General features: G+C 39.2%; 1 protein-coding gene across 5 annotated transcripts in view; it reads left to right on the forward strand.

Annotated features, from left to right (window-relative positions):
- Positions 1–24,912, forward strand: part of rnf44 (ring finger protein 44) — a 150,532-nt gene that overhangs the window by 73,081 nt on the left and 52,539 nt on the right. For all 5 annotated transcript variants that reach the window (XR_006313614.2, XM_043703738.2, XM_043703739.2 and 2 more), the window contains one exon: positions 22,310–22,503. Coding sequence is in view for 4 of the 5 variants with exons in the window: in XM_043703738.2 (XP_043559673.1) it covers positions 22,310–22,503 (194 nt within the window). In the remaining variant the exon portion in view is untranslated. The remainder of the gene's footprint in view (positions 1–22,309; positions 22,504–24,912) is intronic.

A 24,912-nucleotide genomic window follows, 5' to 3' on the forward strand; every position in this document is an offset into this window, starting at 1 on the left:
ATTAATAGGAAAAATGCCCCTAAGGCAGGCCTCTCTGTAAAATATGTGGACCAGTGTGATGATGGAATAGATTAAACACACAGATCTGGAATATATCAGTTTTCTGAAGTAGTTAATGATTATCTTTTCCAGTAGTATTTCTGATTCAATTTAGCCTAAAACATCAGCCTGCGCAGTTTTGTCAGCAAGTGCTGATGTACTGATTTCCTCACAAAACATTGGCTGTCAGCATGAAATGCTGAATGTTGGTATATATGCTCTAGGCAGATGACAAGGCTTCAGAGCAATAAACATGATTACATTTAACATAAGTGCAGAGCCATAATAGGACATTCCGAGAAATTCTTTGTGCATTCGTCCAAAATGGATCTCTGCTTCTGTGGAATCTCTTAGTGTTGTGGCTGTAATTGGAGTTGAGCTGCAAGAATATATTTTGAATGAGATCCAGCCTGAGAATTTCTGAAGTTAAATGGCCGATGGAATACAACTTCCATTTGGTAAATCCGTCATGGTGTGTGGGATTTTGGAACCCAACTGAATGTTCATCTTCTGTATTTTAATTAGGTTTAGTTTGGCTTTCTTCCCTTTTTACTGAAGAGACAGTCTGTTTGGAAATGCTTTTTCATCAATTGTGACTTAATGATTTGATGTCAGAAGGTTAATTATGAAAAGGTTCATTTTTTTGCTTCATCTTTATTGAACAAACACAGCATTAAATATTTTGCATCAGTTTTTATTGTGGAGAAAGAAATAGAGGCAAGAGAACTCAGAACTACATATTGATGTTTCGAAAGCAGTTCACATTACAGAAGAGACAGTTCTGGAGGTCTTAGAAAATATAAAGGTGGATAAGTCTCCAGGATCTGATCTGATGTATCTCAAGACGTTGTGGGAAGTTAGGGAGAAAATTGCAGAGCCCCAGCGGAAACATTTGCATCCTCTATATGGGTGAGGTGCTGGATGACTGTAGAGTGGCTAATGGTGTGCCTTTGTTTAAACAGGGGTGTAAAGAGAACTTGGAAACTATACACCCATTAATCTGTCTTCTGTGATGGGTAAGTTGTTGGAAGTGATTCTGAAAGGTAGGATTTATATGCATTTGGAGAGGCAAGGAATGTGGGGATTAGGGACAGTCAGCAAGGTTTTGTGTGAGGGAAATTGTCTCACAAACTTGATTTTTATTTTGAGGAATTAACCAAGAAGATTGATGTGGGCAGAACATTGTTTATTTGAACTTTTACTAAAGCCTTTGACAAGGTTCCACATGGCAGACTAATTAATAAAGGTAGATCGCATGGGATTCAGGATGAGCTTGCCAATTAGGTACAAAATTGCCTCAAAGACAGGGGACAGAGTGATGGAGGAGGCTTGTTTCTTGGACTGGAGGCCTGTGACCAGCAGTGTTCCATAGGGATCAGTGCTGGGTCCACATTTGACCAGTTAATACCATATTTATGTCAATAACAATGAGCTGAGGAGTGGCAGATAGAGTTTAATTTGGATAAATGTGAGGTATTGCATTTTGGCAAACAAACAACAGCAGTTAATGGTAGGGCCTTGGATAGTGTTATAGAACAAAGAGACTTGGGTTTAAGGTAGATAATTCTTTAAAGTTAGTGTCGCATGTAGACTGGATGGTTAAGTAGACATTTAGCATGCTTGCCTTCATTGCACAGACCTTTTTAAGTATAGGAGTTGGGCTCTGTTGAGGTCTCTTCTGGTCCAGTTCTGGGCGCCTTGTTATAGGAAGGATGTTGTTAAGCTGCAGAGGGTTCAGAAGCAATTTACTAAGATGTTGCTGAGAATGGAGGGTTTGAGTTACACGAAGAGACTGGATGAGACCTTTTTTTCACTGGAGTATAGGACAGTTGAGGGTAATTATATAGAGGTTTATAAAATCATGAGGGTACAGCGAAGGTGAATACCAGGTATCTTTTTCCCTAGGGTAGGGCATTTCAAGACTCTGGAGTATATTTTTAACGGGAGAGAGGAAAGATTTTAAAAAAGGTGAGGGGCAACTTTTTTACATTTCGTATGTGGAATGAACTTCTAGGGGAAGTAGTGAATGCAGGCACAATTACAACATTTAAAAGACATTATAGATAAGTACATAAGAAATATTTGGAGTGATATGAGCCAAGTGCACACAGGTGGGACTAATTTAGTTTGGGATTATAGTTGGTATGGACTGGTTAAACCAATGGGTCTGTTTCTGTGCTGTATGACATGATGACATGAATGTCTCATGTTTCATATTGAACAAAGGATCTCCTCTGGTCACATGCGGAGAACAGGCTGAATGATTTACTCTTTCCAGCGGTATTCAGAGTTATGTACCCCAGACAGAAAGGAATTATTCAAAAATAATTCAGCGATATCTCGAGTAACCACAGCTGCATGTTAGAATTTCCTGTGGTATGGTAGATGGCTGATAGTAAATGGCTGAATCTAAATGGGACAAGCCTTGGCTGTATCCCAGTTTATACCTTACCCAATGATTGTTCATATGCTGAAATGTGTGTTCTTTTGTAGCTACAATGTATCTTTGCCAGATAAAATGTTTTCAAATCTTAACCAAAATCCAAATGTATTCCCTTTGCATAAGATGCTGGCCCTGTTTTGAAAAATACTTTCAGAAATAGAATGTACTTATAAATTATTTTGTTTTAAGAAAAATAGTTGATAACACATTTTCCTTGAGGCATCCTTCATAGTTCTGATCACTGACAACCTGTCTGTTAAAGCATACAAAGAACAACTGAATTCATGAATTGGAATAAATGCCTGATTTGGAAAAGATTGCGGATACTGGGGATGTTTATATTTAAAGACGAGAAGTTTGTCTTTAACAAGTTTGTCAAAAAAGTTTGTCAAAGTTTGCAAGATTTTAACAGTCCTAGAAAAATTGCATCCAAATAAACTGAGCAAAAGCTTTATAATCTGGTAGGTGCACTGAAGCTCAGAAGGAGGATTAGATGAAGTAACTTGCATAGATATTGTTGAATAAACTTCACCGGACCACAGTGGAGGCAGAGTTCAGTAATCTGAAGAGGGAATACGATATTTTCTGGCATAATGATAACTGGATATGTGCAAAGCTGCAGCCTTATACTTAGGGTCGAGCACAGTAAATAAGCACAAGGAATTCTACAAGAGAAAGGAAACATCAGAGCCCATCCATTGTTCCTTAAGGTGAGGGCTGTTTGTTAATCTGGATGGAGTGCTCTCTACTTGTGACAGGTTAAACTAATACACAAAGGCCAGCTGTAGAGTAAAACTCCTATTGTGCAACAATGTATCTTAAACTGTAACATGTGAAGCCTATAGAATGAATTTGTTTCCAACAGAAAGTTGCGTCCATTTCTGAAATTGTCAATATCACTGCTGAAACACAGTTTTGGCCATTAGGAGCTGAGTTGAGGATATTCCAGTTCAGTCAGTATACACTTCTTTTTGTATCATCAGTATGTTCAAATGTATTTCTCATCCACAAAGTTGAAACATCAAGAAATGCAATAACCAATTTGCACACAGGAATATACAATAAGGTTTTTTGAAGCACTGTGGTTGACATATAAATATTGATCAGTACGTTACAAAACTTTTCTGCTTTTTAATTATGCTGTAAGATCTTTTACATCCAACTAAGGACAGACAGGGTTTTGATTTAACTTAACTTTAACTTAGGTCAAGAATGAAGGCCTTAAGTACATTCTGGAGTGTGGTTGAATTTTTGAGGAAAGGCTATACTAAAAGCAAATACTGTCTGTTTTCATTCTAGATCTGCTGTAAAGTCATTTGGTCAATGCTTCTACCTCTAATACCTGAAATGAATTTGTTGGACTCAGTGTGTGCAGCTTCTAGAGACTGCAAAAACAGAACATCTATGCAATGCTATCATGATGCTCAAGAGGGTACTCGCCAGAAGAAAGAGCTTAATATCTAAAACTATCTAATCAGCAAGCTTAAACTTTAATTGGTCAAACACACACTTTCTTGGTGAGCTTTTAGTTGCATAGTGGGAGAGCTGAATCAAATGATACCATTGTGTTCATGTTGTTGTGTCACGGCTGTTCACTCATCTTCCTTCCTGAAGGTGAACTGCAGGAGACTATAGCTTCAGTGTAACAGTGGTTTTGAATTCTTCACTCCCAGTTCAATGTGCTATGGCTGCTGTTAACAGCCATTAACATATCACTGTTCAGTACCTACATAGAACAGAATTTGCTTTGTGCTGACATTGAAGTCTCTGTGCTGATATATGTATAATTTACATCCAATGGAACAGGTGTTTCTAAACTGTGGTACAGATGCACAAGCCATCTCTTGGGGAAAGATGGGAGGAATTGTCAAAAAGAACAAAACCTTGCATTAGTACGGCATCTTTCACAATCATCAGACATCTAGGTTCTTTACAGCCAATAAAAACTTTTGAACAGTTGACTGTGTTGAAATGTAGCAGCTACTTTGTGCACAAAAAATCCCCAGCAAGCAATAGTGCGATGTTGATTGGGCAATAAGTATTTGTCAGAATTTAAGAGCAGGATTAAGTCGTTCAGCCAGTTGAGCCTGCTTATCATTCAAGGTAGATCATGGGTAATCACCCACTTCAGTGCCTTTTTGCCCTGCTGGGAATAACTCTCCTCTATCTTCTTTTTGAAAGAGTGCTACAGAATCTGTTACAGCACCAGAGAAGGCAGATAGAGAACCACATCTCAGTGCAAGTTATATAATATTTATTTATTGCAATTTTATATTAGTCTTTAGACAAAGCTTTAAAACTGCAAGAATTTCTTTCATAAAGTGGATAATTTACTTAATGTAGCATTAAAAATGAAGCGACAGTGATGTAGTGAACTCTTGCCTCCAATCTCCATTAAACCAATGCGGTTTCATTTGTCCAGCATCTGTTGGATCTAACTGAGCTCAGAACTAAATTGGCTGGCTTTCTTTGTTGTATATGACACATGATAATTTGACGAATGTTTTGGGTTCCCCTAGTTGTCAAGCAGAGCTTTTGATGTTTGATACCACTTTCTAGATCTTAACTGTAAAAATGGATTTTCATCCCTCAATGAAATCAGAGGATTGTTATCATTATCATTCCAAATATTATGCACCAATGCTCAAACAAATAACTTTATTTGTGGCATTGATGGCAGTACTATTGAATGTTGCTTTAGTTGTATACATATACTGTATTTTATACATTTTTATAATGCATGGATATTCAAGGGGTTAAAATATTAAACCTGTTGGCTGGCAGGAAGCAGCTGGATGATCTGGATGGGATTGCTTATTAAGTAATGTTTGAGAACCTCTGCTTTAAGCCAAGAGAGGAGATACTTGAACTGTTTTCAAGTGCACATTCCAGACAGTAAAATTGTTGAAGTGTTATTGCCTCACGTAAATTTAATGTGAAACATGCCTCTTGGTGGAAATCTGAATGTGATGTTTATTTTGTATATTGATCATCTTGAATTGTAACTTTGACATGCTCTGCATTTTACCAAAATTTTACTCTCTCCAAGATAATATTTCTCTTCTGAGAGAATCAGTGGGGCTCTGCAATAAGTGCACCCACAAACTAGTTTATGGGATTTCTGAGAGTAGTCTGAAATTCTAGCACTTCTTCCAGTATTGTCTTGCGTTTAGAAGTATGAGCCTACAGTTGTGAAATTGCTAATATCTTCACAGGGATAATGTAAGTTTTCAATTTTTAAAAATTTTGCTTTTGATTGTTTTTCGTGCCCTAAAATACCCAAGTGTCACAGCGTCATTCCAGAACTGACTAGATTGTTCACTTAATTACTTAGAAGAAATGCCAATCTTAAAACAAAAACTTTTTTAACCTTTTTTTTCCATTTGGATTATGAATGGTTGAATTAGTAAAGATCAATTCCTGTTTGTTTCCAGAACACCTCCAGTTTTTTTTTGCCAAATCTGTCTCTGCACACTTCAAGATAAGAAATCAATGTAATGCACTCCCGAGCCATGACTTGTAACATCAAGAAGATCCCATGTAGTCTCTGGCAGAATTGAAAATAAATTTCTTGCATCATAGAATAAAAATTTTGTTTTTTCTCTCTTCCCTCCCATTCACCCCCAGTGAGAACTCTTTCCTCCAAGTTCAGGGTTCAAGTCACACTCCAGGGTATGAGCGCACAAATCTAGGCCCACCCTCCAGTCCTGTACTGAGGGGGAGTTGCACTGCAGGATGTGGCATCTTTTAGTCAAACATTAAACTGGGGACCTGCTTGCTCTCTGTTGGATAAAGTAGATCATACATGGCACAATTTCAAAGAAAGGGTAAGGATGTTTCCCTAGTATTTTGACTAATACCTATCCCCAATCAACATTATGCTTTTTCTAATGTCTGGCCATTGCCTCATTGCTGTTGGAAATTGCTGCCATACTGCAACAGTGACACAGTTCAAAAGTTTTTTGTTAGTGTTTTGAGACATCAACCATGTAAAGAAAGTACTTTTTCCCTTTTACATTTGTACATAGAGTATACTGCAAATGTGATTAGTGATTTAATGAGAATTTGTTTTTGGGCCTCTAAAGCAACCTGTATTGATGAGTTCAGGAATAAGACTGAATTATAATCGGTCAATTAACGAAGAAAGCTGTTTCCTCTTTTGGATCGCATAGCTCCCAAAATGCATGCAAACTCATCCATTGTGAAGCACTCAAGTTCACTTGCCAGGTAGTTGATGCCAGAATGATTAATAAATTTATCCTGAACCATTTCTTATTGCAATATAACCCCCAAAGAAACTGTTGATAGAATTGCATTAAATTTCTAACCAGCATAAGTAAATGGTCATGATGCTGCATTGCATTAAGACCGCAGGTCTGTGATAATGAAGATGCATAATTAATCTTTTGACTATTACATGAACAAATGTTGCCATGTTCAGTAAAGTCACCCAGCCAAGTGGCGTTGGGAGAAACTGAAGTGATCAAAAATGCAAGAGAGTCGATTAGGTTTGAATGTTAGCTGGAATAGCACATTCGTAACTGGTGTTTGCTAATCATTTAGGTCTTTGATGCACAATTGAAAATAAAGTTAGAATGTTCATTTACAGTCTAATTGGATAGGCACATAAGGCAATTTGAAAACTCATTTAAAGCCCAACTATTTATTAGCAACAGTTGTTAAGAACTTTTGTGGTGAACAGCTTTTTCCTGCACACTCTATTACTGTGCAATGGTATTTTAATCAGTATCTCAATATAACATTGTTTATACTTTGTATACTGATTTTGGATTTCTACATATTTATAGTTATGCCTTTTGAATTTGGCCATGTTTGGCATCCTTAATTGTAATTACATTTTCACATTGTTAGCAAAAGTAGTTCTACTGTTTTTTCCTCTTGCTAAGTTTCTCCTTCAACTTAGGTATCAAACTCACTGATCCACAATCAGGATATGGTTGAACAGTGCTGTTCATCCTTCAATAATACTTCCATTTCTGAAGTTTACATGGTAAATCTGGGCAAACCAGGGAAGATGATAATGAGTTCAACTTTATACATTGCCGTCTGGATATAGGAGCAGAATTAGGCCATTCAGCCCATTGAGTCTGCTCTGCCATTCGATCATGGCTGATATGCTCCTCACCTCCATTTTCCTGCCTTCTCCCCATAACCCTTCAACCCCTTACCAATTAAAAATCTGTCTAACTCCTCCTATAAATTTCCTCACTGTCCCAGCATCCACCACACTTTGAGGTTGCAAATTCCACAGATTCACAGCCCTTTGGGAGAAGTAATTTCTCCTCAACTCTGTTTAAAATTTGTTACTCCTTATTGGAAGACTATGACCTCTCGTTCTAAGAAGCATCTGCTCCATATCTATTTTGTCCACACCTTTTATCATCTTGAATATTTCAATTTGATCTCCCCTCATTCTTCCAGAGACTATAGGCCTAAACTGTTCAATCTCTCTACATACCACAAATCCCTCATCTCTGGAATCAATCTAGTGAACCTCTGCTTTCCTGGCTCCAAAGCCGTTACATCTTCCCTCAAATTATGAGACCAAAACTCTGCACAGTCCTCCAGGTGCAGTCTTACCAATGCCTTGTATAGTTGTAACAATACTTCCTTAACTTTATATTCTATTCCTTTAGCTCACGAGTTTTGAGAAGATTTGTAGCTCAGTTTAAGTTTCTGGATGGAGGTTTGTTCGCTGAGCTGGAAGATTCGTTTTCAGACATTTCATCACCACACTAGGTAACATCTTCAGTGAGCCTCTGGATGAAGCATTGGTGGTGTAGCCCGTTTTCTATTTATATGTTTGGGTGATTTTGGGATGGTGACATCATTTCCTATGCTGATGTTATTTCCGGTTCTTTTTCTCAGGGGGTGGTAAATGGGATCCAAGTCAACGATAGAGTTCCGGTTGGAATGCCATGCTTCTAGGAATTCTCGTGCGTGACTCTGTTTGGCTTGTCCTAGTACGGATATGTTGTCCCAGTCGAAGTGTCCTTCCTGATCTGTATGTAAGCAGTGAGAGTGGGTTATGTCTTTTATTTTGTGGCTAGTTGATGTTCATGTATCCTGGTGGCTAGTTTCCTGTCCGTTTGTCCAATGTAGTGTTTGTTGCAGTTCTTGCAAGGTATTTTGTAAATGACATTAGTTTTGCTTGTTGTCTGTATAGGGTCTTTCAAGTTCATTAGATGCTGTTTTAGTGTGTTGGTGCGTTTGTGGGCCACCATGATATAAAAGGGTCTGACTACTCTTTTTAATGAGGACACCCAGATCCTGCTGCACTGGAGTACCAGAAGTCTCTCACCATTTAGATAATAGGTCATCTACCCAATTTTTTGACCAAAATGTATGTTCTTGCACTTATCCATGTTGAACTCCATCTGCCACATTTTGACTCACTCTCCTAACCATCTATATCCATTTGTGTGGTTCTTTCTTCTTCTTTACAATTTATCGTTCCACCTGTTTTTGTGTCCCGTTTAATTTGGTTTGATAGCCCACTGGTTTTAGTATTTTTCATGGTGGCCCTCAACTTATCTCTGGAAGTTTAGAGATGAATGTTAAAACACAAATGTTCTTCAGGAAAGTGAATCTCCTTTCTCCATGTATCTCCAAGCCCACACACTGCTTTTGACTTAATGCCATCTGAAGTAGCCAGGCAAACCACAACATTGTGAGCAATTGCTGTGATTTTGAATAAGGTGAAAGTTGGACAAGCCTTTTGGCAAAGACCCAAACATGCTCAAAGCTCAAAACTGCTGTAAGCCCTGGGTAAACCTTTCAGGTTCGTCTTCCATAATAGCTGTGTTCTAATTGAGCTGACTTAACCTTACAGTCCAGTCAAGTAATATTCATACTTTGAACTGCCACTCCCACATTCTTTGAATTTTCCACGTTTGGAGGAGGTGGCACACTGCTTTAGTCAGGTCATGCTGTACCTGGCAGATGTCAACATTTACTCAAATTCATAATATTGGATCAGATAATATCAAGGAGTTTCTTGTTGGTCAGCACCTCCTCCATGTGGAACAACATTTGGAGGGAAACCACAGTACACTGGGTGAGGAAGCTAAAGTCCACCTAGAGTAGTACTACCATTGCCTAAGCTGGCCTACAGGATGAAGCTGTCAGTCTAGGTCTGTATTAGCTATTGAGTGAATTAACACTCTTGCTCTTTCTCTCAAGAACCTAATTGGTTGTAAACATTGTCAACCGTGATGTCATTGGGAAAAGTGACCGTTGTCAAGTCTCTGTGAATGACATTATGTTTCGACCATGCAGGTGTTCTCCTGTAGTGTAGGATAACTGCTGCTGACCAGACTAAGGACAGCTCCAGCAGTGCTAATCTGGGTATTTGTGACAATATGTGCCACCGCAATCTTGACCTCACATCCTGGCATATTCTTTTGCTTCTTGTACGTAAATCTCAAAGAATAATCCTGGTTCTGGCCTCAACAGTAGAAGGATGTAACATCAGGCAATGTTCCCCACAAATACTGTTACAAAGGTTTATCTGCATGTTGAAGTATAAAGAACTACCTTGTCATCCTTGACTCTTTTTATGGATTATTGAAACCTGGATCTCGTTGAAGTCTTTTTTTGCACAGTAACGTGCAAACCTAAATGAAGTTCTTTCCTTCCACATCACAGAAGTCTTTGTCAATGTTGCAGATAATATCCTGTGTGATCAGTTGTGTTTTATCCATCCTTGAGTGCGTTGTAACTATTGATACTCCTCTTTCATACCTCTCCATTGTTGTCCTTTTCGGTGAGATGGTCCGTACTTGCATCCACTCTAGTCATAGCCACAGTATCTACTATAATGGCTTCTATTTCTGTCCATATACTGTTCACTCCAGAGTCCTTCAAGTATCTATCCTCTCTTTGATCGACATTGTGGAAAATGGGTTCACAATCCACATACAGCTCTGCCTGTCAGTATTTTCCATTGACTGAATCGCTGTAGTTAGTTTCTTTCTGCTCGTCTGCAGTCTGGACTTTGGTGCATCTCCATTTCAACATCTTTGTACCTGGCATTAATTCTGCATCCCTACCAATGAACTTTACCCCATCTAGCTACTGCTTTAGATAAACTGACCTATCCTATCATTCATGTTTCGTATTCTTCTGTTACAAAGATCATTATACTTGCATCCCTGTTATACAACCTGACCCCATCATTACTGCGCACATCAGTAGAGTTTATTCTTGTCTTATTTCACCTTCACCTCTCCGTATTACTTGATGGCTGGTGTCCGACTCCGATCATCTAATCACCCTAAGCCCCAGATAATTTAAGACTGTTCTGCTTAGCCTGACTCTTTCTCAGTTGTTGCGATCCAATATTGGTGTTTCCTTTCTCCTCCTCCCCCCCCCCCCCACCTTGGCTTTCAGACTCACTCGCACGCATTTACATTTTCAAAATCCTTCACACTACCTCTGGCCCACCCCTGACTCCCACCCATCGCTAACCTCTGGAAATGCTTACTGTACCATCTTGCATTCCTACCATTTTAATCTGACCATTGCAGCAGTTGTGTCTTCAGTTACCTGATCTTGTGTTGTGGAATTGCATCTGCCTCTCCTCCACATTGTTGACTCTGCAACAATGTATAAAAGCAGTTTTGAGCACTACGTATCTCAAAAATAAAATTAATTCTGGCTCTCAGAGGCCTGTTTCTTTTCTCACAAATATATATCGGTATAAGTATGGCGGGGGGGAGGGGTAGCTGGGTGGGCTGCTCTTTGGAGGGTTGGTGTGGACTTGATGGGCTGAATAACCTGTTTCCACACTTCTATCTTAGAACTGCAATATTGTGACAGTTTTGGTCTCCTTCCTATAGGATGGATATTGTGAAACTTGAAAGGGTTCAGAAAAGATTTACAAGGATGTTGCCAGGATTGGAGGCTTTGAGCTGCAGGGAGAGGCTGAATAGGCTAGGGCTGTTTTCCCTGGAGTGTTGGAGGGTGAGGGGTGAACTTGTAGAGGTTTATAAAATCATGGGAGGTATGGATAGGAAGATTAATTCCTGGGTTGGGGAGTCTGCTGCAAGAGGGCATATGTTTAGGGTGAGAGGGGAAAGATTAAAAAGAGATCTACGAGGCAACGTTTTCACGCAAACGTGATGCATGTTCGGAATGAGCTGCCAGAGGAAGTGGGGTTAGTACAACTAGAACATTTTAAAAGACATCTGGATGGGTATATGAATAGAGACGAGTTAGACCAAATGGTCTGATTTTGTGCCATCCATCTCAATGACTCTGTATTTGAATCTATTTTAAATCGATGATCAGAGACATTCACAACAGGTACTGAAACCAGTGGACTATTTAGTTTTAAGTGGCTGAAGTTTATGGACTCTCTTCTGAACAGACATGATGTAAACATAAACTGTTGGTTATTTTGTATAAGCACCCATCAATAGTTAGGTTGATGCCACTAGTTTTGTACAGTGTACTGAAAGGTAGTGCTCGTGCCATGCATTGTATATGATTGTAAAAGTTTGCAGATTGCAAAGTACAAGCTGAGGTCTGTTGTAAATGTAATATCTCACCTGTGTACACAGATCTTTAGTCCTATCACAGTAGTTCTATGGCTGTAGGACTTTATAGATTTGTAACTATTCAGTGTTTTGTTTAATTAATGCAGCAGGAAAGAAAAAAATCAGCCTCAGGATGTTTTTCTTTGGTAGGTTGAGTGTGGGAACATGTGCACTGTTAGCTGAACTAGCACCTAGACAGCTACAGGATGGATAAAATTTGCAATCACTGATACTGTGTTAAAGTCTAGTTACATATTTATTGAAGATCTGAGGAGAGAGGCAGAGTGTAATAAATTAAAAATACATTTCTCAAAAATATTGAAAATATTTGACTTTCTAGTTTAGTTGCATGGTTTGAGAAAAAAATCATAATTTTTATACTGAATTCTTCAGTTTGCACAATACCAACCTTCATGACAACATTGATAAAAGATATTGATGTGTGTTTGTCTCTTTTCCTCCTCCCTCTTGTCTTTCTCTGCTTTTCTATTCACTTTTTTTTTGCACTCCTCCCTCTTGCCTTCAACTTCTCCGCTTTCTTAGTCTATTTTATTTACCTGCCCCCACTTTTCTTGATTCCTTTTCAAAATTACCAATAATGTTTATACTTTATTCATTGTATTTTAGCCAGATCACCTCCCTGCTCTTTACCCATAGCCCTGTGAATTTTTCCTCTTCCAAGTATTTAACCAATTTCCTTTTGCATGTTACAAATGGATCTGCTTTATGCAAGTGCATTCCAAACCATATTTGCCTCATGTCTGCTCTGGTGCCGTAACCAATACTGTCAAATTGCCCATTTACTTTTATTGTTCTGAGGAGAACCATACCAACTGTCTACATAAGAGCACGGTGCATTCGGCCCTCAAGCCTTACCCAGCCATTCTATAAGATCACAGTTGATCTCTTCTTTAATGCTAACTCCTCATAGTCCTGTTGCCAGTCCAACATAACTCTCAACTCCCTGATATTTCAAAAATTTACTTTCCGCCTCAATAAATACTTAGTGATCAGTCTCCACAGCTCTCCCCGGTAGAGAATGCCAAACATTTGCTACTATCGGGGAGGGGGGAATGAAACTTCTTTACATTCTCGTTTTAAATTAATATCCTCCTTACTTTGTAACTCTGTTCCAGAATGTCTATCCACATAAGCTCTGCATCCAGGCTACCAGTCTGGTAGGTTTGCTTTTCACATGCTCCCCAAAGGACTTTGTCATCCTTCCCAAATGGAAGGTGGGGCTCAGTAAACCTTTATAAAAGCTTCCTTATTTTTGTACTACCAACCTTTAATTTTTAAAACCTAAATTCCCTTTTTTTTCCCCACAGCCGTCTCAATTTAATATATGTTTAATCATTCAGAAACGGTTGGCTGTAAGTAGATTTCCAAAAGATTTCTGAATGTTGACTTCTAAGATGACATGAGGCTGGTTTTAACAAATGGCAATGTGTTTCTGTGTGAAGTACTACATCTTTTCATAATGAAAATGAGCTTCCCAAAGGAGCTATTTATTATTGTAGCTGCAATACATAGAAGGAGTTTGTATGGGGAATTAAGTCTCTTTCCATTCTGGGTATTTAATGTCAACATTCAGCACTTCCATGGTGCAGGCTAACCTTTTCCAACTGCTTAGATAATGTGAGTTAACTATAACCACAACAGCAGAAGAGCAGTCCCACTTGCAGGAGTGAGAATGTTTTCATCTTCCACACCAGCCATCCTTTTGCTCTGATTGAAATTGGCAATTTGAGTTGACATTGGTTAATGTATGACTCCTCATGCAATCTGATGAGATGTCATCACCATGAGCTGAAAAATGTGTTGTTGGAAAAGCGCAGCAGGTCAGGCAGTGTCCAAGGAGCAGGAGAATCGACGTTTCGGGCATAAGCCCTTCATCGCCATCACAACTTGGTGCAGGATATTACTGCAGTTTCCTAATGCCAAATAATCAAGTTGCATAGTTCAGGGCTGAGCCTGAAAACATTGTCAACTGATGGTTTATGTTTCACTTGTACGGTGAAGTTTATAAGACATGATATCTTTCATTTTCCACTCATGTTTCACTATTTCTAATAGGAATAAATATGAATTCGGATGGTTTAGTAGCCACTGACAGATTTGTACGTGCACTGTTCTGCTTTCATCACCAGTCAGGTCTGCTTCAAGATAGTCAAAAGTCTTAAATGATGTGTAGATCCATATTTCGGGCCTGAATGCTTTCTCATAAGACCATGTAGAACATGACTTGAATGAGGTACTACCCGCGTGTATCGTGCCTTAACATATTAAAAAGATATGCATCTACTGAATTTTTTTAAAAAGTTAAACTGGTTGCTGCTGTACTTCATATTCCTGCCATCAGTGTGATGGATCTATCAGTTTCTTTTGCTCCAAACTTGCAACTTTATGAAAGATCAAGCAACCATTTGGAGGGAATCCTGAAACACATTGGAGCCAAGGCTGTTTCTCAGATGGTGTTCAAGATTCTAGTTCTTGTATCTGAATTTTACTAATCAGCATGTCCCTGATTTTTTTTTTTCTTGCAGTGAAGAATAATATGTTACAATAGATTTATGGCATACTTTATAAGCTGTGCATTCACAAAAGGAACATTGAATACTGGGTAGTTACAATTTCTTTTTGTCCCATGTATGCTTTCATTCTGCAGGTAGCTTTGTGTTTACTAACTGTTCAATGATGTTTGGGATAATACAAAGAAAAATATTAAAACAAGGGTACATTGAATGCTTCTTGAAGGTCAAAAACTATTTAGTAATTAAGTATTTTTGTGACTAACTTTCTGTTCAAATAAAACCTCACAATCATAAAACAAATTAAAAACAAAAACAAGTAGCTGACATTTTAAGACATTTGTGAACTCTGAAAGTTTGTGTGTGACTATTGACATTGCTGAAATATAAAGTAATTGGATTCATTCTCTTTTCCATTGATAAGCTCCATGGTGCAGATTTTCAGATGGTCTGATCCCTTATACTAATGTCAAGGATTTTTGAAGCCTTGTATTGGAGCACATTGAGTTATAACTAAACTCAAACTGTGGTCTTAAAAGTTTCTCATAAATTCTAGAGCTCCACAAATATGTCTTCCTGTCAATGTTGCAAGTATGGTTTGCTACTGGGTTGTATGTTTGTGTAGGTCAGTGGGTGGAATAGAAGAACTGCTTCTCTAATTCTATTTCTAAAGAAAATAAATCACCTCCAGAGTTATCAGTTGGTGTTACTGCATGTTCATTTAAGATTTGAACCAATTATTATAAGGACAAAGCTGTGCTAATCCTGTTTGGATGTGGTGATGATTTTTTTTTTTTGACATAATCCTTTCCTGATGAAATTAGTTAGAAACACTGGATCCCAGAACTGTCGCAAGCTGGTTAGCAAGAGTCAAGTTTGTTCTGTAATTTTGGTAGCTAATTACTGTACCATGCACATGCCAAATTCCATTTTGGGTTAATGAACTACAGCAGTACAGGCTATCGTTAATATAGTTACATAAAAAGTTAACTTGTGATTTTTGTTTTGGTGCATAGAGTGGAATGCTTTAATAGGGTCCATGACACACTCTATTTGAATTGAAGTAGCAGGAAAATAAAACATTATTGTATCCGTTTAAGCACATCTATCCTTGTAACACTTTTTAATTAAGAGAAAGGATTAACCAAAGGTTCCTTATGTGTGACAAAATTTACAATCACCAGCATCCTACTGACATAAAATCTGTACTGGAGAGGGCACATTCACTTTGCTTCCAGTTCAAAGTTCACTTTACAGTTCAGTCTTTATTCCTTCTGAGCAATTGTCCCATTCAAACAAAGCTGATTTCAATGTTCTCAATTTTGTAAAGAGCGGAGAAGCAGATGCTTTCGTAGGAGTAATGGGATACATGTTATTCTTGTAGATTACGGTCCTAAATTTAAATCATCTCTGAGGTGCTTCTCTCCCTTCAACCATTCCCTCATCCATCCACCACTGATGGAAGGCTGCTGTTAGTCATCTGAGATCCCATGAGCCACTTGTAGCTGACGACTTGGGGTGCTTAAGGCTCAGGTCAGTTGCAGACTGTAGTTCTCGACCAGCCACTGAAAATTCTGGCTCAGCTAGCTTTCTGGCAGAATGATTGCACCTCCTGCCAATACCAGTGAGGAAACAGATGCACTGACATCCTGTGAGAGGTGCTGCTGTCTTTGCATCACTGCCACTTCCACATGAACCACAGTAGAACAGGCAGAAAATGAGTGTCATTTTGAAAGCCCCTGTCCATTTGCAAAGCAAACATCTGCCACTTAAGGCAGAGGACATGTTCAAGCTCAGGTCTGCATGGCAGCTGTTGACGGTCAGATTCTCCAGGGTTGACTATGGGGTGTTGGTGTCATGCACAGAAACACCCTATAGATTAAACTCCTCACTCATGCTTCCAGCCATGCTACTGAAATTCCCTTTTTTATTGTAGCCATTAATTACTTAAATAGTTTAAGAGAAACCAGCAATTTTCTCATTGCTGCATCACTGAAGCCCTTTTTATTTGTCCATTCCCTCCTTCAGATTATCCAGTCAGTTAGTACTATTTCTGTTTGAGGGACCCAGCAAATTGACTATGAATTTGACTACATTTCAAGGCTAGTTCATTGGCTGTAAATTGTTTTGGAATATAAGAGGTTGTGAATGATATTGCACAAGTGCATCCTAAAGGATTGGATTGAGTAGTGATACATAATCTATTGGGTTATCCTTGTCAACTTGATGTGGTGCAGGAGCACCAAATGACCTTTAGACCTTTAACTACATTCCTCTACAGTCATTAGCAAAAGTGCACCTCCCTTTTCAAGGTGATTTGCTGCCTATTAAATTGCATCAGTAATACCAAGTTCCCAATTCATTCCTAGCACTTCATTTGTGGGATGGGATTACTCTCTCCAACGGTGCAGACTCCTGCTCCTAGTTTTAAAGTTCTATTCAGTGCCTGATCTGGAGTGAAAGAAAGGGACAAGTGTTTTTGGTATCAAGGAAGAGCAAAGAGAGATCACTTGCAGTTGAAAGTAGCTGTAAGGCAAAGCGTGCAAGTTGAGATGACAGCAGGAAGGGCAAACAAAGATAGAAGTGAAGAAACCCTGTACAAGATCACCACTCACGTTGTCACGCGCTGTACTATGGTGTCTATGACGACCAGCACATTTTCTTCCAGAGGAAAAGGTTGTGTCATGATATCAGCATCCTTTGCTAGATTCTCAGCAAGAAAGAGAAGACTTCAGTGTCAGTAAGGTGTTCCGAGAATGTACCTGACATACTGAAATGATGCAGATGTGTGAGCCTTGTGAGGAAGTGAATGTTATAATAATAGTAAGAGGAAGACGAATGAAATGGTTCAATGATTGTCGGAGATGAAGGAAGAATTATAAATGTGAAACGAAAGAAGGCCCAGTTCTATCTTGTAATTTTTTAAAATCTAGCTTTCAGTTGCATAGTGAGGAGAATTTCTGATCATTGCCATCAATCTGTATCAATTAGTTATCAACAGACTAAGATATCGCATGAAGAAAACCTCTTGGAATCATAGCTCAAAGTTAACACTTTCCTCCAAGCATCTGAATAGTAATATTACTCATGTACTCTTTCCAAAAATGCTACTTGTAAAAAGAAGTCTTTCAATTTGCATTTAAATGAATCCATGCTAACTGTTTCACTGTCTCTGTGCAGAGCCTAGCATAGATTGACCGTTCTCTGATTCTGTTGTTCTGGTCAAGGTGAAATAGCTTGTCACTGTCTACTTATTGAGTGCTTTATAGGATCCTAAAGTAATCATGTCACCTCTTAGCTTTTTCTTTTCAATGAGAGCTTGCTCCATTTACAGAATGTTTCTTGCATAATTCGAGCACTCTTATGTATCCTTTAATTATCTACAATATCTTTTCACACTGCAACCACCAGAACTGTAACCAGTGTTGTAAGTACAATCTCACCAACAAACAGACAGGATTACCAGACTACTATCTTGGCTCAGTATTGACTTCAATACATCCCAACATTTGATTTAGTTTACTCGCTGCCACCAAGCATTCTGCGATAGTTACAGCCATCAGTCAGGTTCCTGGTATCTCATTCAGCAGTAATTTGTTCCTGTTTGATTGACAGTTCTTTCCTGATTTTGGTTTTTGAACAGAATGGTGGTGACTTAAGGTGATAGTTCAATTCTTCCTTGATATTTCAACATTTGTTATCATCTGTCGGCAGCTAAGCTCCTGGCATTGATGTGCTTTGAAACTTGCCATTTGCAACAAAGTTATTTCCAGAATGGTTTTCAGCCATCATATTTCCTTCAGGTCAGCAGGATTCTGTTCCTGTCAGCAGACTATAAATGTGCCTGTATTACTTCTGGCCATTTGAGACCTTTAACTACATTCCTCTACAGTCATTAGCAAAAGTGCACCTCCCTTTTTGAGGTGATTTGCTCCCTTTAATTGGCATCAGTGAATACCAAGCTCCCAGTTCATTTCTCGTACTTCATTTGTGTGATGGAATTACCTGTCCAACAGGGCACCCCACTCAACTCTTCTGCATCCCCTGCATGACATCACCTGGTCCTTCAGACCCCCTTCTCCTCCACACTTCCAACCCCCACCCAACCACCCCCCACCCGACTCTGGGGTTTCTCACCATCTCAGGTCAGCTGTGACTGCCCTTGGGACTCATTCTGGAGTTCGGACAGTGATCATGAGTTATCTTTTCAGCTGCCTTTTCTCCTCACCCCCCCCCCCCCACCCCCACCCAAACTACATGAGCAAAAACATTCCCTACCAAAAAAACTCAGTATAAGCAGTTGTATAAAATTACACCTGTGTACAAATGAACTGTTTTTAAATGATGACTTTCCACTGAGATATTACAGATTCCTCTGAGGACCTACAGATGTGTATATTTTGCTATAAGCAGAAACTTGCACTGAATCGAGGTTTGACAGAAAGTGTCACTAACACTCTGCTTCTGGATAAGGGAAACCCATAATACAAGCAGATCAGGAGGGCTCAAACGTTCCCCTTTTTCCATTATCTTATTTAACTGCTGCAAGTTGTTTTTGTTATGTAAATTAATCCAACTAATTTAGTGAATACATAATTGTTGTTGTACTGTGGTCAGAACAGAACTAATTGAGTAGGTTTTCTTCAGTTTAACAAAGAAAGATTTGCATTATATTCATTCTGACCTTTTGTAAAATATTTTACTATTCTGTGTCTGTGTGCGTGTGTCTGTGTGCGTGTGTCTGTGTGCGTGTGTCTGTGTGCGTGTGTCTGTGTGCGTGTGTCTGTGTGCGTGTGTCTGTGTGCGTGTGTCTGTGTGCGTGTGTCTGTGTGCGTGTGTCTGTGCGCCTGTGTGTCTGTGCGCGCCTGTGTGTCTGTGCGCGCCTGTGTGTCTGTGCGCGCCTGTGTGTCTGTGTGCGCCTGTGTGTCTGTGTGCGCCTGTGTGTCTGTCTCTCAAGCACAAACTCAATATTCAGACGCATCCATTAATAGATTAGAGTCCATGAAATTAAGTGAATATACTGTCTGTAGTTTGGTGATTCAGCCTACGACAGGCTGAATTCATTGGGTTGAAACTTTATTGCTGGAACAGCACAGCAGGTCAGGCAGCATCCAGGGAACAGGAGATTCGACGTTTCGGGCACAGGCCCTTCCTGTGCCCGAAACGTCGAATCTCCTGTTCCCTGGATGCTGCCTGACCTGCTGTGCTGTTCCAGCAATAAAGTTTCAACTTTGATCTCCAGCATCTGCAGACCTCACTTTCTCCTCGATGAATTCATTGGGTATTGCATTGGGTCTTTTCATTGTTCCTGATGCTTCCACTTAAAGGATTTGGATGGTAAATTTGGTTTTTCCTTTGGAAACATGGTGCTGAGTTGAATTCTTCTTAGAAATGTTAGTATCAAGGATTTCCTGAGATGGTCACGGTCAGTAAATGGTTCAAAGCTTCAAAGGTGGATTAGGGAGGGTAGGGATGGACTCTACCTGTGTCCTCTCTCTTTGCATCTCAGCTGCTCGTCGTCTTTTCTGCAGAATAAACAGGTACAGTACTTGAATAGATACTGTCACATAACATTTCTTGGCTTGTCACATAACATTTCTCCACTTGCCCAAGGGATCTAAATAAGGCTGTTGTTAACATATTCCATGGGTAATCTGATTAGGTTCTACCTAAGAAGCTCCCTTAGCCATAGTTCCATTGTCCATCTTTTCTAAATCGACATGTTCAGACAGGTTATGTTACACTTCAGGCACAGGTAGGACTGGAACTGAGGTTTCCTAAGTCAGAGGAAAGGACACTACCACTGCACCACTACAGCTCTGTGATCAGGCTTACTAGTTTGTCTTCAGCAGTTGAATACCTTGGGTGATTGCTTTGATGAGAGGACAGGAGTTCGGGGTCTGTAACATTGACCTGCAACCATTGACATTGTGTTTTACAGGCTATCTCGACAGTTTGAGGTGAAAGTAATGCAGATTGGGGTGTAACCATCTTTAGCTGTGAGCCCAAATCATCTATAGCCTCTGTTTAAATCTTTAGTTTTTAAATATTAAATTTAAGTTTGTAAATAGAAAAATTGTTATTTGACATAAAACATATTTTCATGATGACATCTTTGAATTACTTGACGACAATATGAACAGTAACCTATGGGATGCTTAATATTTAGGCAGTGTGTGGACTTTACATTTTCTAGCGACCTGTTACGACAAGCTCTGGAACAGGTGGGACCTCTGGGGCTCCTAGCTCAGAGGTAAATGCATACCACCACTGCAGTAGAATATCCCTAGCATGTGGACTTCAAGAACCATAAATTGAGGAGCCTACTGTAGTTGAGAAGATCGGTTTATTTGGCAAGTAGATATTGAATGATGCCGTATATGATTTTGTAAAGGCTTTTGAAAGGAGTGAAAATTAATGTGTAGAGACCACAGCATCATAGTTATGAAAGAATGAGAGTTCTTCAGCAAAAATGTCAAAATCATAAACCCAACCAGGAGGCAGCAGGATGTAAATATATTTAAACATTTTTTTGCCTTAAGTATACATTTAAAAAAATATGTATTCATATATACTTACTGTAAAGGGGAATGCAACAACTGAAAACATATGCCAGCAGTGGTGATTATTTAATTCACCAAGTATAAAGTTAATCAGCCTAGGTTCAACACTGTTTGAAGTGGCAGAGAACATGAATAGGAAATGCTCTCTGTTTTAAAGGAAAATAACTTGGGAAGAGTATTGAGCCAGGAGAGACTGAAGCTAGTTTCAGTAGATTGATAATTAAATTTCAATTTCATTGAATTAGAAAAACATGTTCTGAAAGTGTGCATTACCAAATTGCATTAATTTAAAAAGCAAAGCTCTGCTGCTCATATCATAATCTCTGTATCATTTATTGCTCAAAATCCTGACCTGAAGCTACTAGGAATGAAATCGCCCTTTTCACTTATTTAAGTATTAAATATTAATTAAATAGCAAAAGTGAAGTGTCTGTGGATCTTGTTTTTACATTTAAACAGTGGGAAATTCCAGGTACCGAAAATGCAGAATCATACATTATCAGGGATCATCTTTCTGTTACAATTAAGTGCATTCCCAAGTGCTGCCAGATTCTCTTCTGATTCTGAAGCTTTGACTACTTATTCCTTACCATTTACCTTTCTTCACAATCCACTCTTCATGTTCCATGCAGTCCTTTGGCAAACTTCAATTCTCTCTCACTTTTTGTGTTTCGTAAACCAAAAAAAAATCATTTCTTACAAAGCAGGTTTCCTTACTGCTGCTGCTTTTAAAAACTACTATTCCATTCAAGTGCTTTTGACATCCTGCTGACTTGTTGGTTTAGTTTAAAAATCTAACTTAATTTAATTTGGAGAACAAAATGTCAAAGGATTAAACAATGACTTGGTCTGAATTCCATTTCCCATCCTGTTAAATACTGACTTGTCCCAGTTTTCTTTTAGAGTTACTTTGTGTGCAGGTGAGACAAAGGCAGTTGCATCTTTTATTGACTTGTTGTGACTCCTTGTAATCGCAACTTTGTAAATGACTTTTTAATGTTGGTGTCTTTTAATGCCATAATTTCTTGATCAAAATTCACCACCAATACTGAAATCTTAGGAGAACCACTCTTCAATTTCTTTTAATGTTAAATCTCCTTTGCTGTCGTGTCTGCTTTGCAAATGTCAGTAGTGCTTATATTACATCTGTTCTTCTTGCGTTGCGCTTTGCAGAGTGACGACAGTCCCAGCCCAAAACGCCGGCGTCTCTCTCATTCTGTCCTTGAGATCCAGAGTGCATCTCCTCCTCAGACGCCACCAATGCGACCATGGGAAATAACAGTGAATAGGCGGCCTCCCTCAGCCCCTTTCAACCAGCGACGATTCTCAGGGGAACGGTGCAATACACCAGCACATCACAGGAGAAGGTGAGTTCCACATTAAAGGTACATTTCCAGCTTCTCAAGGCATATACAGTTTGGTGCAGGGCTGGTTAGTAGTGGGAATGGAAGTTGAAAGAATTGGCATTTTCTATCAGTGTCTGAACGAGAGAGTGTCAAATCACTTCGCTGGGGCTTATAAGAGAATTCCTGAGGTATCACCTTTCCAACTGAAGTTTGCTACGTTGATTTGAAAGTTACAGCATATAGCTGAGGAGGAGTGTTCTGTCATTGCTGTGTTCTATTGTAATTGGGTACAATGTTACAACTTCACAATAGAGGGTCAGTTCTTAAAGCAAGGCCTTTCATTACTAGAAATGGGGGAGATGATGGCCCAATGTTGTTATCATTTGGACTGTTAATCCAGAGACCCAGTTAATGTTCAGGGAACCCAGGTTTGAATTCTGCTACAACAGATAGTGGAATTTGAATTCAATAAATATCTGGAATCAGGAGTCTAATGATGACTATGAATCCATTGCCAATTGTCAGAAGAACCCATCTGGTTCGGTCATGTCCTTTAGGGAAGGAAACTGCTATCCCTACCCAATCTAACCTACGTGTAACTCCAGACCCACAGCATTGTTATTGACTCTTCACTGCCTTCTGGGCCATTTGGGATGGGCAATAAACATTGCTGAGTCAGTGATGCTCTCCTCTCATGAATAAATCTTTAAAAAATTAGAATGTACAGTAGTCTTCCTGTACCACGGGGAATATGTTCCAAGAAGCCTGAAACCGCATATAGGAGCAAACCCATTCATTTAAATGGGAAATTTACCTTTCCGGCAGCCCCCAGTCCTTGGTTCTGGAAGGCTCCCTATAATATGTTTGGGCCGTGGGGAACTGAAACTGCAGAAAATAATTCCGTGTTTGCGGGGGTTGCACTGTAATGAGTTAAAATCTAAAATTGCCCCTTTGTATTTATTAGGAGTATTGAATTATGGCATTGTGCAGAGAACGGATGGCCTGTCCTTCTAAAAATTTCTCCAGTTTGCACACCATGTCTCGGAAATCATTTGCCGTGCATTTCCTTTTCTATAAGGTCTTATCCTTTTTTTCCCAATCTGTCTTGGTTTTCTGTTCTTCCACCTCCATTATTAAGTTTTTTTTACAAAACCTGTCACTTTCTTTTGATACTTCTTTTTAAAAACTTGTTCCCTAGCCCCAACCACGTGTGTGACAAACTTGCTTGGAGCCAAATTTTCCAAGCTGTTGTAAATGTAAAAAGTTCAAAAGTTAGGACACTTTCCAGTTCCCAAGATAACTTTACTCAAAAACTCTCCTCGAAATTCACAAGTCAACTTTCACAGTCCTCTTCCAAACACCATCAAAAATGCTTCATCTTTCCCCTAATATGGATACCAAAACAAAACTGATTTTCACATGCCATCTCACTGACCTCCTCAAACTTGTACATCTAACACTTTGCCGTGTATTCAACATTTTTATGCTCTTTTACTATCTAGATCACCTGAGCTGAGAGCCTAAATGACCTATCCACCAAAATCCAATAACATTTTCTAACTCTCTTAACATTTCCACTTAATAAATAAATACTTGTCTTATTTCTTCAAACTAATTTCATGACATGCAGATAAAGATACAGATTGCAATGGCCCCAGTGCCAATCCCTGGGGAAATTGACTGGTAGCTAGTTTCCACCTATCTAAGTCACATATCAGTCCAGCGGAGCGCTTTGCTATAGGCTGTATGCATGCATACTCTGTAGATCAATCTGGTACGTAACTCTCCATTAAATATCTTCTTGAAATGCAGATGTTATTCACCTGCCTGCTTCTACCTTTTGTAACCTCCTGAGTTGAATTGCAGTAAATTTAGTGAGAGGTAACATATTCTTTCCGGAGGGAGAGAACTCCTGTTAGATTCGTGCCAACACATGCTTAGCAGACCCTGCACTTCTATGGGATCCCTTATGATAGTCACCTCCAAATTTCAAACATTTTAGCAATGCATTGCTGGTCATTTGCGTGTTCTTTTCTTGGCTTGTTTTATAAATTGAGTTTATATTCCTAGTTTCAGGTGAACCAGTTTGGAGGCAGTTTGAGACTTTGCAATCTCTTGAGACACCTTCAACAGCATGTACCCACCTTCAGTTTCTACACCTAAAGCCCAAGGACCTCTAATCTGCTCCCCTCTTAAATTCCTCACTCGTGATAGGTCATTCCTTCACCCTCCTCACCCCATGAGAAAAGTACTTCCATGTCCCAAGATGCCACCCATTGCTCCAGCATCCCCAAGTGGCATATCATCCTGATTGAGAAATCACTTTGTTTCTGAAGGAATGCTGTATTGTTGGAGGTGTCAGCCTCCAGAGAGATGGTAAATCAAGGTTTTCTCATTTTGCTAGCATTTAAAACAGCGGAAATTTTCTGG

Source organism: Chiloscyllium plagiosum, unplaced genomic scaffold (assembly GCF_037043375.1).
Source record: "Chiloscyllium plagiosum isolate Xiang-an unplaced genomic scaffold, Cpla_swu_hap1 HiC_scaffold_16, whole genome shotgun sequence".
Taxonomy (NCBI): Eukaryota; Metazoa; Chordata; class Chondrichthyes; order Orectolobiformes; family Hemiscylliidae; genus Chiloscyllium; species Chiloscyllium plagiosum.